The sequence below is a fragment of the Macaca thibetana genome, chromosome 15, assembly GCF_024542745.1.
Source record: "Macaca thibetana thibetana isolate TM-01 chromosome 15, ASM2454274v1, whole genome shotgun sequence".
NCBI classification, from domain to species: Eukaryota; Metazoa; Chordata; class Mammalia; order Primates; family Cercopithecidae; genus Macaca; species Macaca thibetana.
Window position 1 is genome coordinate 542,646 of NC_065592.1, and position 15,352 is coordinate 557,997.

Consider the following 15,352-nt stretch of genomic DNA (forward strand, 5'->3'; position numbering starts at 1 on the left):
CGCTCACCCATCTGGGGGGCGCTGGGCCCGGCGAGGAGCAGGGGTCATGATGGCGAGGCAGTGACTCAGAGGGGAGGCTTCCTGCAGGGTGAGGACGCTCACCCCAACCCGCCCGGCCAGCATCAGCGGCTGACTTCGAGTCCCCTTCCCTTGGGGTCTGGAACCCAGTGCCTCTCTCCAGGCCACCCCCACGTTCCTGGGTAGTGGGGGGCGGACCCGGAAGGCCCCACCTTCTTGACGTCCTTGTTGTTCATGGGGTCATCGGTCATCTTGTGGAAAAGCAGCTCGATGATCTCCTTGAGCTCGTAGCTGTAACCCTTCCGCTTGCAGACGATGACCACCTTGTCAAACAGGAACAAGTACCTGGGCCAGGCAGCGCAGCGGGGCGTCAGCACCCCGGCACTGTGTGCTCTGCTCTGAGGAGGCAGCAGGAGCTGAGCCTGGGGCTCTGGCACGCGGCTCCCTCTCCAGGGGAGCCCTGCCCTCACCTGGCTCACCAGGCTAAATGCTGAGCCTTGGTCAGGTCTCGGCTGTTCCCACACTGCTTCTCCAGGAAGCTTTCCTTGGCTCCCTACCCTCGTGACTGAGGCTGAGCCACGAGCCCTTCAAGGGGCTGCTGCACCTGCCCCACGCGGGCCTCCCGTGCAGCACTGAGCCCTGACGGCCACTCCCAGTTGGTTCCGCACTGGACTGGGAGCCTCAAGAGGGCGGGACCCAGATCTGCTGTGACCCCTGCCCCAGCGCACAGTAGGTGCACAAGGAGGGCCCTGGACAAGCCTGGGCCACCGTGGGACTGGACGCTCTCTGGCAGTCATTTGGCAAAGAGCTCATCCAGCCACTCTAGACCTGTCTTGGGTCCCCGGAGGCGGAGCATTGGCAGTGAGAGGCCTGGCCCTCACCGACGGCTGCCCCAGCCCAGCCTGGTGCCCGCCACAGGCACGAAAGCCCCACTGCCGTGGTGCCCGCTCGCTGACGAGAAGGAAGGAAGCAATTAAAACTGAACAACACCAAGCCACCACCAGGCAGCTCTTTCCACAGGAAGGCCTGGCTTCCAGAGCCACTTAGGAGCGGCTCCCTGGCAGGGAGAGCCAGGCCCTGGCGGAATGCCACCCAGCCCACAGCACGCGCCCCGCTCACCTGTCCTGCTTGGTGTGGTTGACTATGGACCGGACTTTCAGTTCCCCGTCAATCTTTGGTCTTCCAAATTCCTCCAGTTTCACTTGCTGGGAAGAAGGAGAGGGGCCGTCAGCCGGGGCTGGAACAGGCCCAGTTCTCCTGACCACACGGGCAGGGCAGACTGTCGCGCACCGAAGGGAGCTCCCCACAGGCAGCAGAGGCGGGACAAAGGGAAACAGCCCCCCGTGGCTCCCAGCTGGTGCTCAGGATGGACGAGGGAGGGTGCAGAAAACTGGGAAGGGACGGGGCCTGGCAGCTTCTGTCCTTTCCCTGGCCAGCCCCGCCAAGGGGCTCCCTTCAGCTCTGGGGACAAAGGGCGATTGACGGCGCCGGTTCTGTTCACAAGCCGCCACTGTGTGGAGCCCCAAGCGGGACCCGGTCGGAAAAGCCAGACGCCCAAGCCCGAGAACCCACGTTCGGGAGAAAACAAACAGTGCCTATCTACTGCAGGGCGGGTGGGGCCGGGGTCCTGCCGAGGGTGAGGCTTTGACTCAGACCCGTGTGGTTCGCTGAGGTTTCATTTTCGTTGTCTGTCTGGTTTTGTCTCTGACTCTTCTGGTTCAGAGAGAGTTTTTCTTGACATGTTCCCTGCATGGCTTTCAAAGTGTCCATGCAGACAGGAAAAGGTGGAGGAAAATGCTCTGAGACGTGAACAGGGCCCTGCCTGGGAGGTGCTCGAGACACGGGCTCAGCGTTTCCTTCCAAGGTCTCAGCCCGAGGCTGCAAGGACAGCTTTGGTGCCACGTAGCCTCAGTCAACTTACTCCAGGCCTCCGATCTCAGCTCTCACCACCTTCCCTGTGGTGATGGGATTCGAAGCCAGGACCGGGTACAGGGACTGGCTCATGAGGACGCTCGGCGCCTGCTGGCCATGCTGTTTGATTCTTGTTGTTGTCGATGTTTTTGAGACAGTCCCACTCGGTCACCCAGGCTGGAGTGCAGTGGTGCAATCATGGCTCACTGCAACCTCTGCCTCCTGGGTTTCAGAGATTCTCCTGCCTCAGCCTCCCGAGTAGCTGGGATTACAGGCACCCGCCACCACGCCTGGCTAATTTTTGTACTTTTAGTAGAGACAGGGTTTTACCACGTTGGCTAGGCTGGTCTCAAACTCCTGACCTCAAGTGATGCACCCACCTCAGCCTCCCAGAGTGCTGGGATTACAGGCATGAGCCACCATGCCCGACTTGTTCTTGTTGTTTAATGAACAAGTATTGCTCCTATGTAAAAACTTAAAAAGCAAAACAAAATGAACTTTTCTCCTCACGTCCTGCTCACTGTACGCATTTGCAAATGCCTCGCGCAGGAGCTCACGGCAGCATGGACCCACAAGGTGCTGATGGCATGGGGTGTGGCCGTCCTCAGCCTCCTCTGCACCCACACACTTTAATTTATTTATTTTTTCTTTATTTTTTTTCTCTTTCTTGAGACGGAGTCTCACTCTGTCTCCCAGGCTGGAGTGCAGTGGCCGGATCTCGGCTCACTGCAAGCTCTGCCTCCCAGGTTCAGGCCATTCTCCTGCCTCAGCCTCCCGAGTAGCTGGGACTACAGGCGCCCGCCACCTCTCCCGGCTAGTTTTTTTTTTGTAACTTTAATTTATTTCTAAAATGAAAGATGAAGGGGGCAGTATCATAATGCCCTTCAGAAGCTTCTTTTTTTCTCTTTCATTGCCAATGTATCGCAGGTGCTCTTTTGTGCCGCGCGTTTGCCGAGGGCATTCTCTTCGTGCTGCTGGCACCAGGTGGGTGTGGCCTGGGCATCAGGGACCTTCCCCTGCCAGCTTCATGCGAGTGAAATCACCAGGGTGAAATGTTTGTGATTCACAACCAGGGGGTAATCCTGCCACCCAAAGGACCTTCTGGCAATGTCCAGAGGCATATTTGGTTGGCATCAGTTGAGGGGGTGGGGGTGCTACTGGCATCTGGTGGGTGGCAGCCAGGGACACGACTCCACATCCCGTAATGCACGGGGCAGCTCCCACGACCAAGAATGATCCGGCCCCAAACGCCAGCAATGCTGAGGCGGAGAATCCTGGGTGAGAACCGGCAGATCCTCGGGAAGTCCACTCTGGTCAGCACAGACCAGGGAATGTGCTTCCTGGGGTGGTGCATCCCCTCTCCCCAGGCAGGACGAGGTGACTGACTCAGCAGCCCAAGCCTGGCCTCTGCAGGGCCAGGCTATGGGGAGAGTCCCGGGAAGAGGTACCCCTGCCTGATGGAGTCCAAGGAGCAGAGGCGACTGCTGGCCCCACCAAGCCTAGGCCCAAACCCTGTCCATTGCCCCTGGAGGGGAGAGTCAAGGTGAGGGTGGGCCAGGGGTCCAGGGACCAGGGGGCGTCTCCTGCCCCTGGGAGCCACAGTTCTCCTCTTGGACTTGAAGGGATCTTCTGTCTAGGCTGCGGGGGAGAAAGGGGGCTGGGCAATGAATACAGTCCCTCCCCCACCCCTTCCCCATCCCCTCCCCTGCCCCCTAAGCACGGGCCGTCTTCAGTGCACAGGGCACTTGGGTTGGCCGTGGTGGGCAAGGGAGCATGGATGCTTGGGGGGTCTGAGATTGAACTCAGAAGCTGCCGGGCGCCACCCTCGCAACAGGCAGCCGTGGTGTGGCTGCCTGTGGAGCTCACTCAATACTGCAGCTGTGAACGTGACTTTATAGGTACCGTCCTCATCAACCTTCCCTAGCCTGAAGAGTCAGACCCACTCACCAAGTTTTCTATAGAACTCTGAAATTCGCTGATTTTCCTCAAGGTCTCCTTGTCCCGTTTAACTTCATTGATGTACATCGCTAAGTCCTTGAAAACAAGAGGCAGAGGGTGAGCAGGCTGTGCTGGGTGGGGGGTGTGTGTGTGTGAGTGTGGTGTGTGTGTGTGCACGTGTGTGAGAGCAAGCTGTGCGGGGTGGGTGGGGTGTGTGTGACTGTGTGTGTGTGCGAGCAAGCTGTGCGGGGTGTGTGTGATTGCGTGTGTGTGTGACTGTGTGTGTGTAAGCAGGCTGTACTGGTTGGGGTGTGTGTGTGTGACAGCGAGCTGTACTGGGTGGGGTGTGTGTGTGTGATTGTATGTGTGAGTGAGCTGTGCTGGGTGGGGGGTGTGTGTGACTGTGTGTGAGGGTGTGTATGTGTGAGCAAGCTGTGATGGATGGGGTGTGTGTGTGTGAGCATATGTGAGTGTGTGTGAGCGGACTGTACTGGGTGGGGTGTGTGTGAGCAGGTTGTGCTGGGTGGTGTGTGATTGTGTGTGTATGTGAGCAGGTTGTGCTGGGTGAGGTGTGTCTGACTGTGTGTGTGAGCAAGCAGTGCTGTGCAGGGTGTGTGTGAGCGTGTGTGTGCACACATGCACACACAGGCAGGAGCTCAACCCCCAGGGACCTCCCCCCACCCTGCATCCAGGCGCTGGGCGTTTCTGGACCTCCTTCCTCCATCCTGCCGGGGAGGCTGCCCTCGAGACAGGACAGCTGAAAAGCATCACCTCCACATGACAGATGAGGAAACTGAGGCAGGGAGGGGAACACACTGACCGAGAGCCACACCTCGTCGGTGACAATACCAAGAGCCCCAAACTCCTGGCTGGTGCTGCTTCTTTCTACCCCATCGTGTGGTCCCTCTTAAACATCCTAACAGAGGGAAGCAGCCCTGTGTGTCGGAGCCACATCAGACCACAGAAGAGCCACCTAGGCTTGGGCTGACCTAGGTCCCCGTTCTTGGGAAGCTTCCCCCTCCCCAGCCTCTCCAAGCCACGGCCTTCCTTTGGAGCCTGGACAGAATGAGGGGTCAGGAAGTCCCTCTCTCCATGGGTCTGGCCATCCCCAATCCAGCGCCTGTCTGCCGTGCTGCAATCCTCGTGTTGGCCACCAGGGAGCAGTGCCCACTTCAGTCCAGACACAAAACACAGTATCTGGACCTGGCGCGCGCGTGGGAACCCAAGGGAGCCGGCCACGTGGGCGGTCCTGGCCCTGCCCACCCAGAGCAGCGGGTAGAATTCCCCAAAATGCAAGTGACCAGCCAGAGCCAGAGCTAGAGCCAGAGCCAGGTCGTCAGCAGGTTCCCATCCCTCCCGCCCTTCCTCGTTCCTAGAAGACTTCACAGTCGGCTCCCACCCACCCCACAGCGGGGAGCTTCCTGGGGAGGCTGCAGCATGCTGTCTGAAAGCGGTGTTTTGTTTTCTTGTCCACTTTAAAATGAGGAATAAATTCCCAGAGACAAGGACCCCAGTGGCGAGTCGAGAGCTTAGAACCCCCCCACCATGCACAGCCAACCCCAACAGCAGAAACATTATAACTCTGACTACCGTGGCCCCTGCGTGCACCTGGCCCAATGCCTGGCACGAAATAGGAACAGATGGAAGTTGCCCGAATGAATGAGCAGGTGAGGGAAATGTCTGTACTTTGATACAGAGGCAGGATTGCAGTCAGCTCATGGAGCTCAGACCTAAAACCGCAATTCCCCTGGAGACAAACCTCAGGGCCACAGAGGCACGGCGGCCGACTCTCAAAGACACTGCCTTACAAGGAGTGAGCTCTCAGTCCCGAGGGGAAATCAAGCCCAGGTACGGTGACGACTCCCAGAGTGGCTGCATGAATGACTTCCTATATAAACTGGGAATCGATCCAAAGACTTCTAAAATCCCCCCCAGCCCTGAAGTCTCATGATGAGGTTCGGTGGCTCTCAGAAAGGCAGACGCACACCTGCCAGTCACAGAGTACTTTGTGCAGCACCGTGAGCTACACTCCTGGGAAACTGTCCCGTCGAGGGGCTCAGAGCCACCCGCCAGCCAGACACCGAGTGCTGAGAGTGTGAAATGCAAGACCACACTCAGGGCCCGGGTGCACGGCCCACTGCACCTGCTGTCACTGTCTGAGGCCCCGAGGACACATCCGTGCTGGCTCACACACCGTGGCTCACAGCAGACAGGCCAGAGCAGGTGCTGGAGAGGGGCGGCTTGCGGGCAGCAGAGCTGACACCAAGAAAGTTTTGTCAGCCCGTCACGGCAGGAAGCTTTCCTGGAGCACTCCTCAGGGTGCTCGCTGCCGGTGGAGCCGAGCAGCACAGGAGCTGAAGGTCTCTGGGACCACCTCCCGTGCCCACACATGAGTAGCCCACAGGATTGGGAATCAATTTCTCCCAGAGCACAAGCCCTGCTCAGAGAACCTCCTAGCACCGGCGGCCAAGCACTGGTCTCCACTCCCATCCTGGCCCAACAGCAGCTATAAATGGAGACAGATTACAGACCCGCCCCCGCCCAGGGGGAGCTCCTTAAATGAGGTACCTTGGAAAGGAAACGGGGCCCACAGCCCCAGGGGCTGCCCAGAGGGCAGGCGCCAGGTATCAGAGGGCAGGACTGCAGCCCTGAGGGGGGTTGGCAGAGGTGTCCCGTGCTCCCCACGAGGGAGATGCTGGGGGAGCCATCATCCCTCCATCCAGATCCGGCTGGAGGGGACCTACCCCATGCCGGGTGCCATGCCTGGCCTGGGGACACAGGTGACCGTGGCTGACACAGGCCTGGCTGGGAAGGGGCTGGCATGAACAACTGTGTCCAGGAGTAAGAGTGCCACCCACGGGGAAGCCAGTTCCCTGAGGATGGAACCCAGTCAGGGGCGATCCTCCCTGGAAAACGTCCTGTCCATGGCGAAGGCAGGATGAGCAGGACGCAGCCAGGTGACGACGAGGAGGGTGCACCTGAGACAACATGCGGACCCGGGGAAATGCAGGGCACGTGCAGGAGCCTGGGAGAGATCAAATCTGCCTGGAACTGTGGTGAACACAGCTGCAACATTGGGGGCAAGTATCCTGCAGGCCTGGAGTGCCAGAGTGAGGAGCCTATGCCTGCTTCATGGGCAGAGGGAGCCATGGAAGGTTTCGGAGCAAGGGAGTGACATCAGCTAAGCTCACTCGGACAAGGGGAGAAAGGGAGGCATGGCTGGCTTGGTGGGGGGTAGGGGAGTCCTTGAAACAGCCAGGAGTGAAGGAGCTCCCCAGGCAGGTAGCAGAGAGATGGCCCTGGGGTAGCATTTTAGAAGCAGAAGGCTCAGAGCTGAGAGTGAGAAGCACTGGGCCAGAAAGCCCAGAACGGAGGCGAGTGCCTGGGGGAAAGCAGGCGGGGGGAGGTTCAAGGGAGGTCTTGTTGGACACGTGAGGTTAGGACCCGGGACACCTGAGGGGGCACCTGACCTGCAGCGCCCTCCACCCGTCACCTCCACCTCCTGTGGGTCTCACCCCCTGCCCTGCCCCGCCCCAACTCCTGCTGTCCCAGGAAAATGTCTATAGTCACAATCGCGGCTTGTTAATGAGCCCAGTTCCAGTCCAAGACCACGCGGGCACGGTGTGCTAAGCCACGCGATGGCTTCTCCCCTGCCTCAGTTTACCCACTCACCTGCATAGCTTCCAGTGCTTCTTTGAGCTGCTGCCTCTCAGGCCGTTCCGCAGAATGGCTCAGAAGCTCCTGGAGCGGGGAGAAGAGTGTCATGTGTTACCACTCGGGGGTCCTGGCCTCTGCCCTGACCCCTACCCAGTGCAGGGGGTGAGCACAGAACAAAGTCCTCAGAGGAAATCCATCCCCACCTGCCAGCCCAGGCTGGGTTTGGCTGCCCACCACCAAAGGACAGAGAGTGACCCCTCCACAGGGGGACACCCCACTTCTTGGCAGGGCGCTCCCAGATCTTGTGGATAAAGGAAGGGAGTGACCGTGAGAAGGGACATGAAGGCAGCAAAAAGCAAGGCACTGAGGCAGCAGTTCACGGGAAAAGGCCTCACAAGGTGGCTGGCAGGAACCACCGCCTTCCCTCCCAGGTCCTTCTTTCCTGAAGCCCTTCCATTTCCATTTCTGCTGTGGCCACCAGGAAGCTCAGAGATCAACCACAGTAGCATTCTCTTTTTTTTTTTTTTTTTTTTTTTTTTTTTTTTTTTTTGAGACGGAGTCTCGCTCTGTCGCCCAGGCTGGAGTGCAGTGGCCGGATCTCAGCTCACTGTAAGCTCCGCCTCCCGGGTTCACGCCATTCTCCTGCCTCAGCCTCCTGAGTAGCTGGGACTACAGGCGCCCGCCACCACGCCCGGCTAGTTTTTTGTATTTTTTTTAGTAGAGATGGGGTTTCACCGTGTCAGCCAGGATGGTCTCTATCTCCTGACCTCGTGATCCGCCCGCCTCGGCCTCCCAAAGTGCTGGGATTACAGGCTTGAGCCACCGCGCCCAGCCCACAGTAGCTTTCTTATTCCTGGTGTGAGGACACAGTTCTGTCTCCTTCAGTTTTCTGACCTCAATAGTGACTTGAATCGTCTTCCCATGTATATTTACTGTGATAATCGTTCATCGCACGCATTGAACAGTGAGAATGAGCTAAGCACGAACTGATTTGTTTATATTCAACTTAATCTGTCTGTGGGCTGCATCCCACACCCCCTGGAAGCTGCCGGCCCTCATCTGACTCCAGCAGTGATGACCCCACAGGCACCCGGGGCCCAGAGCCTCACCTTCAAGAGCAGGTGGTATTTGAGCACCCTCTGCATGGGGACCACCAGCAGGTCTTGTAGTTTAAATTTTCCATCCTGGACCTTCAGCGTGCACTCCTGGGAGGGCGACAGGGTGATGGGAGAGCCCTCCCTGAGGAAAGCCTGAATCCACCCATCTGTACCCCCGCCCACAGAAAGGGGAGACCTAAGCCCAGAACTCGGGCCCAGACGTTTGGTTCTTCTCTAGCCAGGCTCCCAGAACCAGTCCATGCACCCGGTGTGTGCAGACGGATGGGCTTCACAACACGTGGGTGGGGGCGCGCCACCTCTCCCACCCTGCTGTGTCTGCACTGGCCAGACCGGGTCGCAGTGAGACACGTGCGATGCTACAGGAACCCTCCCGGGGCGCCTGCTGAGCCGGCCTGGATGTGGCTTTGACTCTTCCGCCAGGCCAGGTCCTTTGGAGAAGGGCAGCAGGGCATCCCCCGTTGACCAGCCCCTCTCTGGTCTGGCCTCTGGGAGATGCAAGGTGGAGCACCAGCTTGCACTGAGCTGTGGGGGCCACTCCCAGGAACCAGGGTGTTCCCCCATTCATTGTCTGGACTTGGGGGGCATCGGGCATCTCCACTGGGGGGCCACGCTGCCTCCACCACTGCTACAGCCAGAGAGCTCTACACCAGGCTCCACGCAGAAAACAGGGTGTACTGACCAGATGGAGCCTGGAAACTCCAGCTGGGAACAGGAGGGGCTGGGAGGGGCTCACGTGAGAAACTAGATGTTGATAGAGACTCGCCCTGGGCCTGGGGTGAGGATGCATGAGGGGTGGGTGGCCCCACGGTTCCCAGCAAATGTTACCCGGGGCTCCCTGAGGTCAGCAGAGGCCAGGGTCAGGGTCAGCCAGAGCCCCCAGCTGAGTTAGATTCAGTCCCAAGGCCCTTTCTCCATGGGGAGTCTCGCTGTGTCCTGGCCTGGGATGGTGACCTCCACCCGACCCCATCCCCAACCCAACACAATGCAAAAAAGAAAAATCTACAAAAAACCATTACATCACCACCCCCGTCACCACCTTCCCAACAAACGGGCAAGAGAGAGGCTGGTACCTAATGAGCTCCGGCCTGCAAGCTGCAACCTCAGGGCCAGGGCCAGGGCCAACGCCTGGCAGGACTTACCTCGACTTTCTGCCTGAAGTCCTCCCGGCTGGCCAGGAGCTGGTTCAGAGTGTTCTGGGCGTGCTCCATGTGGCTGCAGTACTCCCCGTAGATCAGGAGCCTGGACAGTGCACACACACGCACACACACACGGGTTTAATGAGCGGCTCGGGGCTGCAGTGAGCCCGTCCATTTTTCCCAGCAGGCTGTAGGTGCGCAACCAACAGTCCCCTCCGCTGACAGCTCCCTGCGCGTGGACATATTCGACGGCCAGGAGGCTGCTTTACCCTTCCTGAAATGCTACCGGGCCACAGGACCGCTGCCGGCATGCTGGGAGAGGGGGTGCCCCGCTCTTCCTGAGTCCCAGGTGGTTCTAGGTCAGGTCCCGGCTGGGGATGCAGGGTGGAGCTCTCAACACCCCATCCCACCCCCGAAAAAGGCCAACACTGGAGGAAAGAGAAGCCCCTGGCATCCCCCCAGGAAGGAAGACCCCAGGAGGGCTCAGACTCTTGCCCCTAGGCCCTGACCACCGAGGCCTGTGCTGGCTCAGGGCTCACCCTGGTGCTGTGCCAGGTGGGGAACCCCCAAGTGTCACCCTTGGTGCTTCTACATGGTCCCTGAATTCCACAAGCAGGGGACAACAGCAGTCAGTGACGGCCCCCTCCTCACCAGGGATGCAGGCAGTCATGTGGCCCCCGGACCTGGGAGGACCAGCCAAGTCCCAGGAGGATGCCCAGGAGGCCGGCCCTCGTGTCCTGCCCACCGCCTCCTCCTGGCCCCGGCATCGCTCTCTCCCGGCCACTCTGATTCCCACTTCAGTGCCTTGTGCTGGTCTCTCCAGCCACAGTACCTTCTCCCTTGCCCTGCACTGGATCCGCATCTCTACAGACTGGAACCCAGGGTTCCCGGCCTCTGGAGCCTCAGGGTCTTAGGTTACCAGCCTGAAATTTCATCTTTAAAACCCTGTCACCCCACCAACAGGGCAGTCCCGAAGAAGAAGAACCACGCCAGGTGACCATGTTGGTGACAACAAGGATGACAAGAGCCACCACTCGCCGAGGCAGCTGCTGCCAGCTGCTTTGCCGACAAGCCTGACGACCTCTTCTGCCCATTTGTAAAGATGGGTGTGATCAGCTCCACCCTTCAGGCAGGGCGACTGAGGCCTCCATGAACTTGCTAGGAGCTGACAGTCTGGCCTGCAAGGCTAGGCCGGACCCAGCGTCCTGGTGATGTGCTCTCTGGCAGGGCTGCGTCTTAGTGTCTGGAGGCTTCCCTGGCTCAGGAAGCCCAGTGCAGGCTCTCGGGACCAGGTCACCATGGCCTCTGGGCCATTTCTCTTTCCATCATGAGAGCTGCTTTGCTGTAGGGCACCCGGCCTGGGGCTGGGGGCAGGCAGCGGGGCCTGTAGCTTGGCTTTTGTGGAGGGCGGCCCTCAGGAAGAAGCATCCTGATCGTGGCATCTAGATGCAGGGACAGGTTTCCATCCATGTGGCTCTGCCATGTGGGCCCTAGACAGGCCCCACTCCCCACACCTCTGGGGTTTTGGACCATGCAATGCTCACTTTCTTTCCAACTCTGGCGTTCTGGGCTCATACAAACACAACAGTGGCTGGGAACACATTTTCTGCCCAGGGAGCACATCCCTTTGTTGCTGGCTCAGGCACACGGACAAGCATCTTGACACACTTCCCACTCCCAACAAATGCTCAAGAGGCTGTCCTCACCGCAGCCAGGGGCGACAGAGGCCCTGACACCCTCCGAGCGCTGCACGTGGGGCCCAGTGGCTGGTACCTCCTCAGGCCGCCCGAGAATCCTCCCTCACAAGCCTGCAGGGACATTTCTGGCATGCGAGGCTGACGGTCCACCACTCTGATAAAGGACCTGAATCTGCTCGAAGCTCACCTGGCCCAGCCACAGTCAAGCAAAGCACCCGTGGCCGGTCCCACAGGGCCCACATGTGGAGTCCGTACGGGTGTGTCCCGTGTCCACAGATCTGGGAGGTCTGCACGGAAGCATCACCATCATTGCAAAGGGCCTGCCTCCTGACTGGTGCCGGGGCCGTGTGTTGACCGGGAGCCACTTTAAATGGGAACCTGCCCCCTGGTTTCCACCTAAATGAGTCTGTTATTACACTGATGATCATTTTCATATAAAAGTTGGTGAAAACCTATCATCTCCGGAAGCAATCAAGAAAAAGGTTTTTCCCCTTTAAAAAAAAATGAACAAAAGTTTCAGAAGCCCCCGGTAGAGTAGGAGAAGGGAGAAGGAACAGAGGGACATTTAAGAGACCACCGGACAGCCTGAAAAGTGAGCCTACAAGACACTGAGCCCTAGCGGCTGCCTGCACCTGCCCCGCTCCAGATTGGTGTTTTCTCCACTCTAAGAGAATGATCAGAGCCAGGCACAGAAGACACGCCACACACACTGGGCATCACTTGGTGCCAGGACCTGAGCTGGAAGCTCTGGGACTGTGACTGTCGCCGTTCTACTCATGGGGACACTGAGGCTCAGAGAGGCCCGTAGCTGAGAAGGGACTCACACCAGCAGTCACTGACCCCAAAGCCCAGGTCCTTGGGCTGCACTCCTGCCTCCTGGCCGTGCCTCCCATCTGATGATGACACCAGCCCACAAGCACGGCAGGAGGTCCAGGGAGACCCGGAACCCGAAGGCCCCCCAGCCCACCCCTGTGGCCCCTTTGAAAAGTGCCCCTGACCTGGCCTAAGGACTCCAGGTGGGGAAACCAGGGCAGGTGATGAACTTTGAGGCTTTCAGAGCTTCCCAAGATCACCTAGAGGTGGGAGGGGGAGTCTGGGCTGGGGAGGCAGAAAGCCAGAGCCCCCATCGAGGGGTCCTCCCCGCATGGAGCCGTGTCTGCTGCTGCTGCTGCTGGGGCTGGGGCCACGCTCGGGCAGGAGGGATCACGTGACACCACACTGCCTGACTTCCCACCAGGCATGGGCTCAACTGGAAGCTCTGGGACTCTGACTGTTGCCATTCTACCCATGGGGACACTGAGGCTCAGAGAGGCCTGTGCTGAGAAGGGAATCACACCAGCAGTCACCAACCCCAAAGCCCAGGTGCTTGGGCTGCAGTGCCCTGCCTGCTGGCTGTGCACCACCGCAGATTCGGCTTCAAGCATTTCAGGTGAGCTGGGCGCAGTGACGGCCCCAGCCCCTCTCCATCAAGGGAAGTCTTCATGTGGGTGGAAAAAGCACCCAACTGAAGCCCAGTGGATAACATGCCTGGTACCAGCAGCTCTAGCGTGGCCGAACCAGCCTTGTGAGCTCCCCGTTTCAATTTCACACCAGGTCACCTGAGGTTTAGGCGGACGAGGGGCCGGGGTGCGGATCCCAGCCTTACTCTCCTTACACCATGCCCCACTGGGAACGCCCCCACCAGCCACAGCACCGCTGAGCCGGCAGCCTTCTCCATCTGGCAAACTTCTACTCATCCGTCAAAACCCTCCCTATCATTGCCCCTTCTGTGCCACCTTCTTCACCTCAACCCCTGCCCCAGCAGGGCCAGAGGGAAAAGCAAAGAGATAGGTCAAAGGGCAGCAGGTAGAGGGCTGTCCAAACTCAGTGGGAGCCCAAAGAGGAGGCTGCCCTGGGTGATCCCCGCCCCCCAGCTCTGAGCTCCTGCAGTGGGTCTCACTCCTCCCCATGTCCCAGCACCCAGCCTGGAGCCTGCCTGCACCAGGCACTCACACACGGCTGTGAGTGGCCACAGCCACAAGCCTGGACACAGGTCCTTCTATCCATTTGATAAAAGGATACAGGGGGTGGGAGTAGGGGGAACGGCAGACACTTGCAGCAAACAGGAGAAGGAGAACTACTCCTGGGGAAAGACACACAGACCTCCATGAAGAACCCAAAAGGGCCCTGGCCATGGGAAGTGCTTCACACCTGGGCTCACTGCATCCTCATAGAACCACTTTCAGGACAGGGGCCCTGAGGCTCAGACAGGTGACATGACTTCTGAGGTCGCCCAGCAAGAACAGATTCCAAAGCGAATGCACGTGGCTCCCAACCCTGGCCCTTAGGGCCCCAGGGTGAGGCCTCTGCAGAGAGACACTCTCTCCGTTGAATCCAGAAGGGCACTCAAGGGACCCGCGCCCTCTCTCACCCGACCCAGGTGCAGAGCAGATGCCAGCACCTGCACACCCCCAGCCCCACTGACCACGGGCAGCTGGCAATGGAGAGGGCCTCGGACCAGAACTCGGCTGCAGTGGGTCCACCAGAGCCTCACACTGTGACCTTATTTGGTCACGATACAGATGCAATCAAAGTAAGGACGCATGAGGCCATGCTGAAGGAAGGTGGCCCTAAATCCAACGACAGTGGCCTCAGAGAACGGCACAGAGACGTGGGGAGGCCATGCGGAGACGGGGACAGAGAACGAAGCAGCCACAGCCAGGAACGCCCGGGCCCCCAGCAGCTGCAGGACATAGGAAGGATCCCCCTGGAGCCTCTGCAGGAAGTACGACCCGGGCATATCTGGACTTTGGCTCAGTGAGACTAATTTAGGATTCTGGCCTCCAGAATGGAGTCATCTCTGTTATTTCAAGCCACCATATTTGCGGTCATTGTTACAGCCAAACCAGGTCACTCACAAGGACGCCTTCACCCTCCGTCCACACCACCAGGTCACTCACAAGGACGCCTTCACCCTCCGTCCACACCACCAGGTCACTCACATGGACGCCTTCACCCTCCGTCCACACCACCAGGTCACTCACAAGGACGCCTTCACCCTCCGTCCACACCACCAGGTCACTCACATGGACGCCTTCACCCTCCGTCCACACCACAGGATTCTGAACACCTGCCACATGCCAGGCAGCATGGGCCACAGAGTCCCCAGGGGGCACAGTTTGACTTCTCCCCGAAAAATGGAGAGAAAATGACGGTGACTCCAAGCCTATTGGAGGAAGTCAGTTAAGGAGGCAAAAGTTTACAGGCCTTAATTCTAACCACTTTTACTACTATTAAGAAAAAGGAGCCAAAACTTGGAAATAAGGCAGCACACGGGGGCACACATGCACGCACACACACACGTGTACACGTACACACACACAAGCACACACACGCACACACATGACTTCATGCATTCCTGGTCTGGCTGGAGCACCTCTCGGGGGCAGCCTCCTCTGGCTCCGGCTGACTCCTCCCCTACAGAAAGTTGTTCAGGCACAAATGATTTCTGTCCTGCCAGAGGACATGGCCCCAAAGGTCCCAGTGTGGTCACCTTGCCAGGCACAGCCCACCGTGTCCAGGGTCTTGTCCTACCTCCCCTCTCTGCTGACAAGCTGTATGAGTTGACAGACGCGTGGCCTCGTTCGTGAGTTGACAGACCCGTGGCCACAGCTCCGTAGGTATTTGTGTGAGGGTCATGGTTTTTAACTTTCTGAGTACGTTAAGCTCTGACCCCACTACACAGCGCACAAATGCCTCCTCCAGAGACCCCTGTCCTCTGCCCATTTTCCTTACGGTGTCACCTCTGCCTCCAGTCCACAAAGCTCCAACCTCTCAAGATGCCCAGGGACAGGCCAGCACGGGTTGAGGGCCACAGGCCATGGGCTCGGGTACGGAC

The 15,352-nt window shown here is 59.0% G+C and overlaps 1 protein-coding gene across 4 annotated transcripts in view; it reads right to left on the reverse strand.

Annotated features, from left to right (window-relative positions):
* The window catches only part of VAV2 (vav guanine nucleotide exchange factor 2), a 232,748-nt gene that overhangs the window by 25,654 nt on the left and 191,742 nt on the right, over positions 1-15,352 (reverse strand). For all 4 annotated transcript variants that reach the window (XM_050759858.1, XM_050759861.1, XM_050759859.1 and 1 more), the window contains exons 9-14: positions 9,782-9,881; positions 8,634-8,729; positions 7,540-7,608; positions 3,877-3,963; positions 1,138-1,223; positions 231-363 (exon numbers count right to left, since the gene is read on the reverse strand). In XM_050759858.1, coding sequence (XP_050615815.1) covers positions 231-363; positions 1,138-1,223; positions 3,877-3,963; positions 7,540-7,608; positions 8,634-8,729; positions 9,782-9,881 — 571 coding nt within the window. The remainder of the gene's footprint in view (positions 1-230; positions 364-1,137; positions 1,224-3,876; positions 3,964-7,539; positions 7,609-8,633; positions 8,730-9,781; positions 9,882-15,352) is intronic.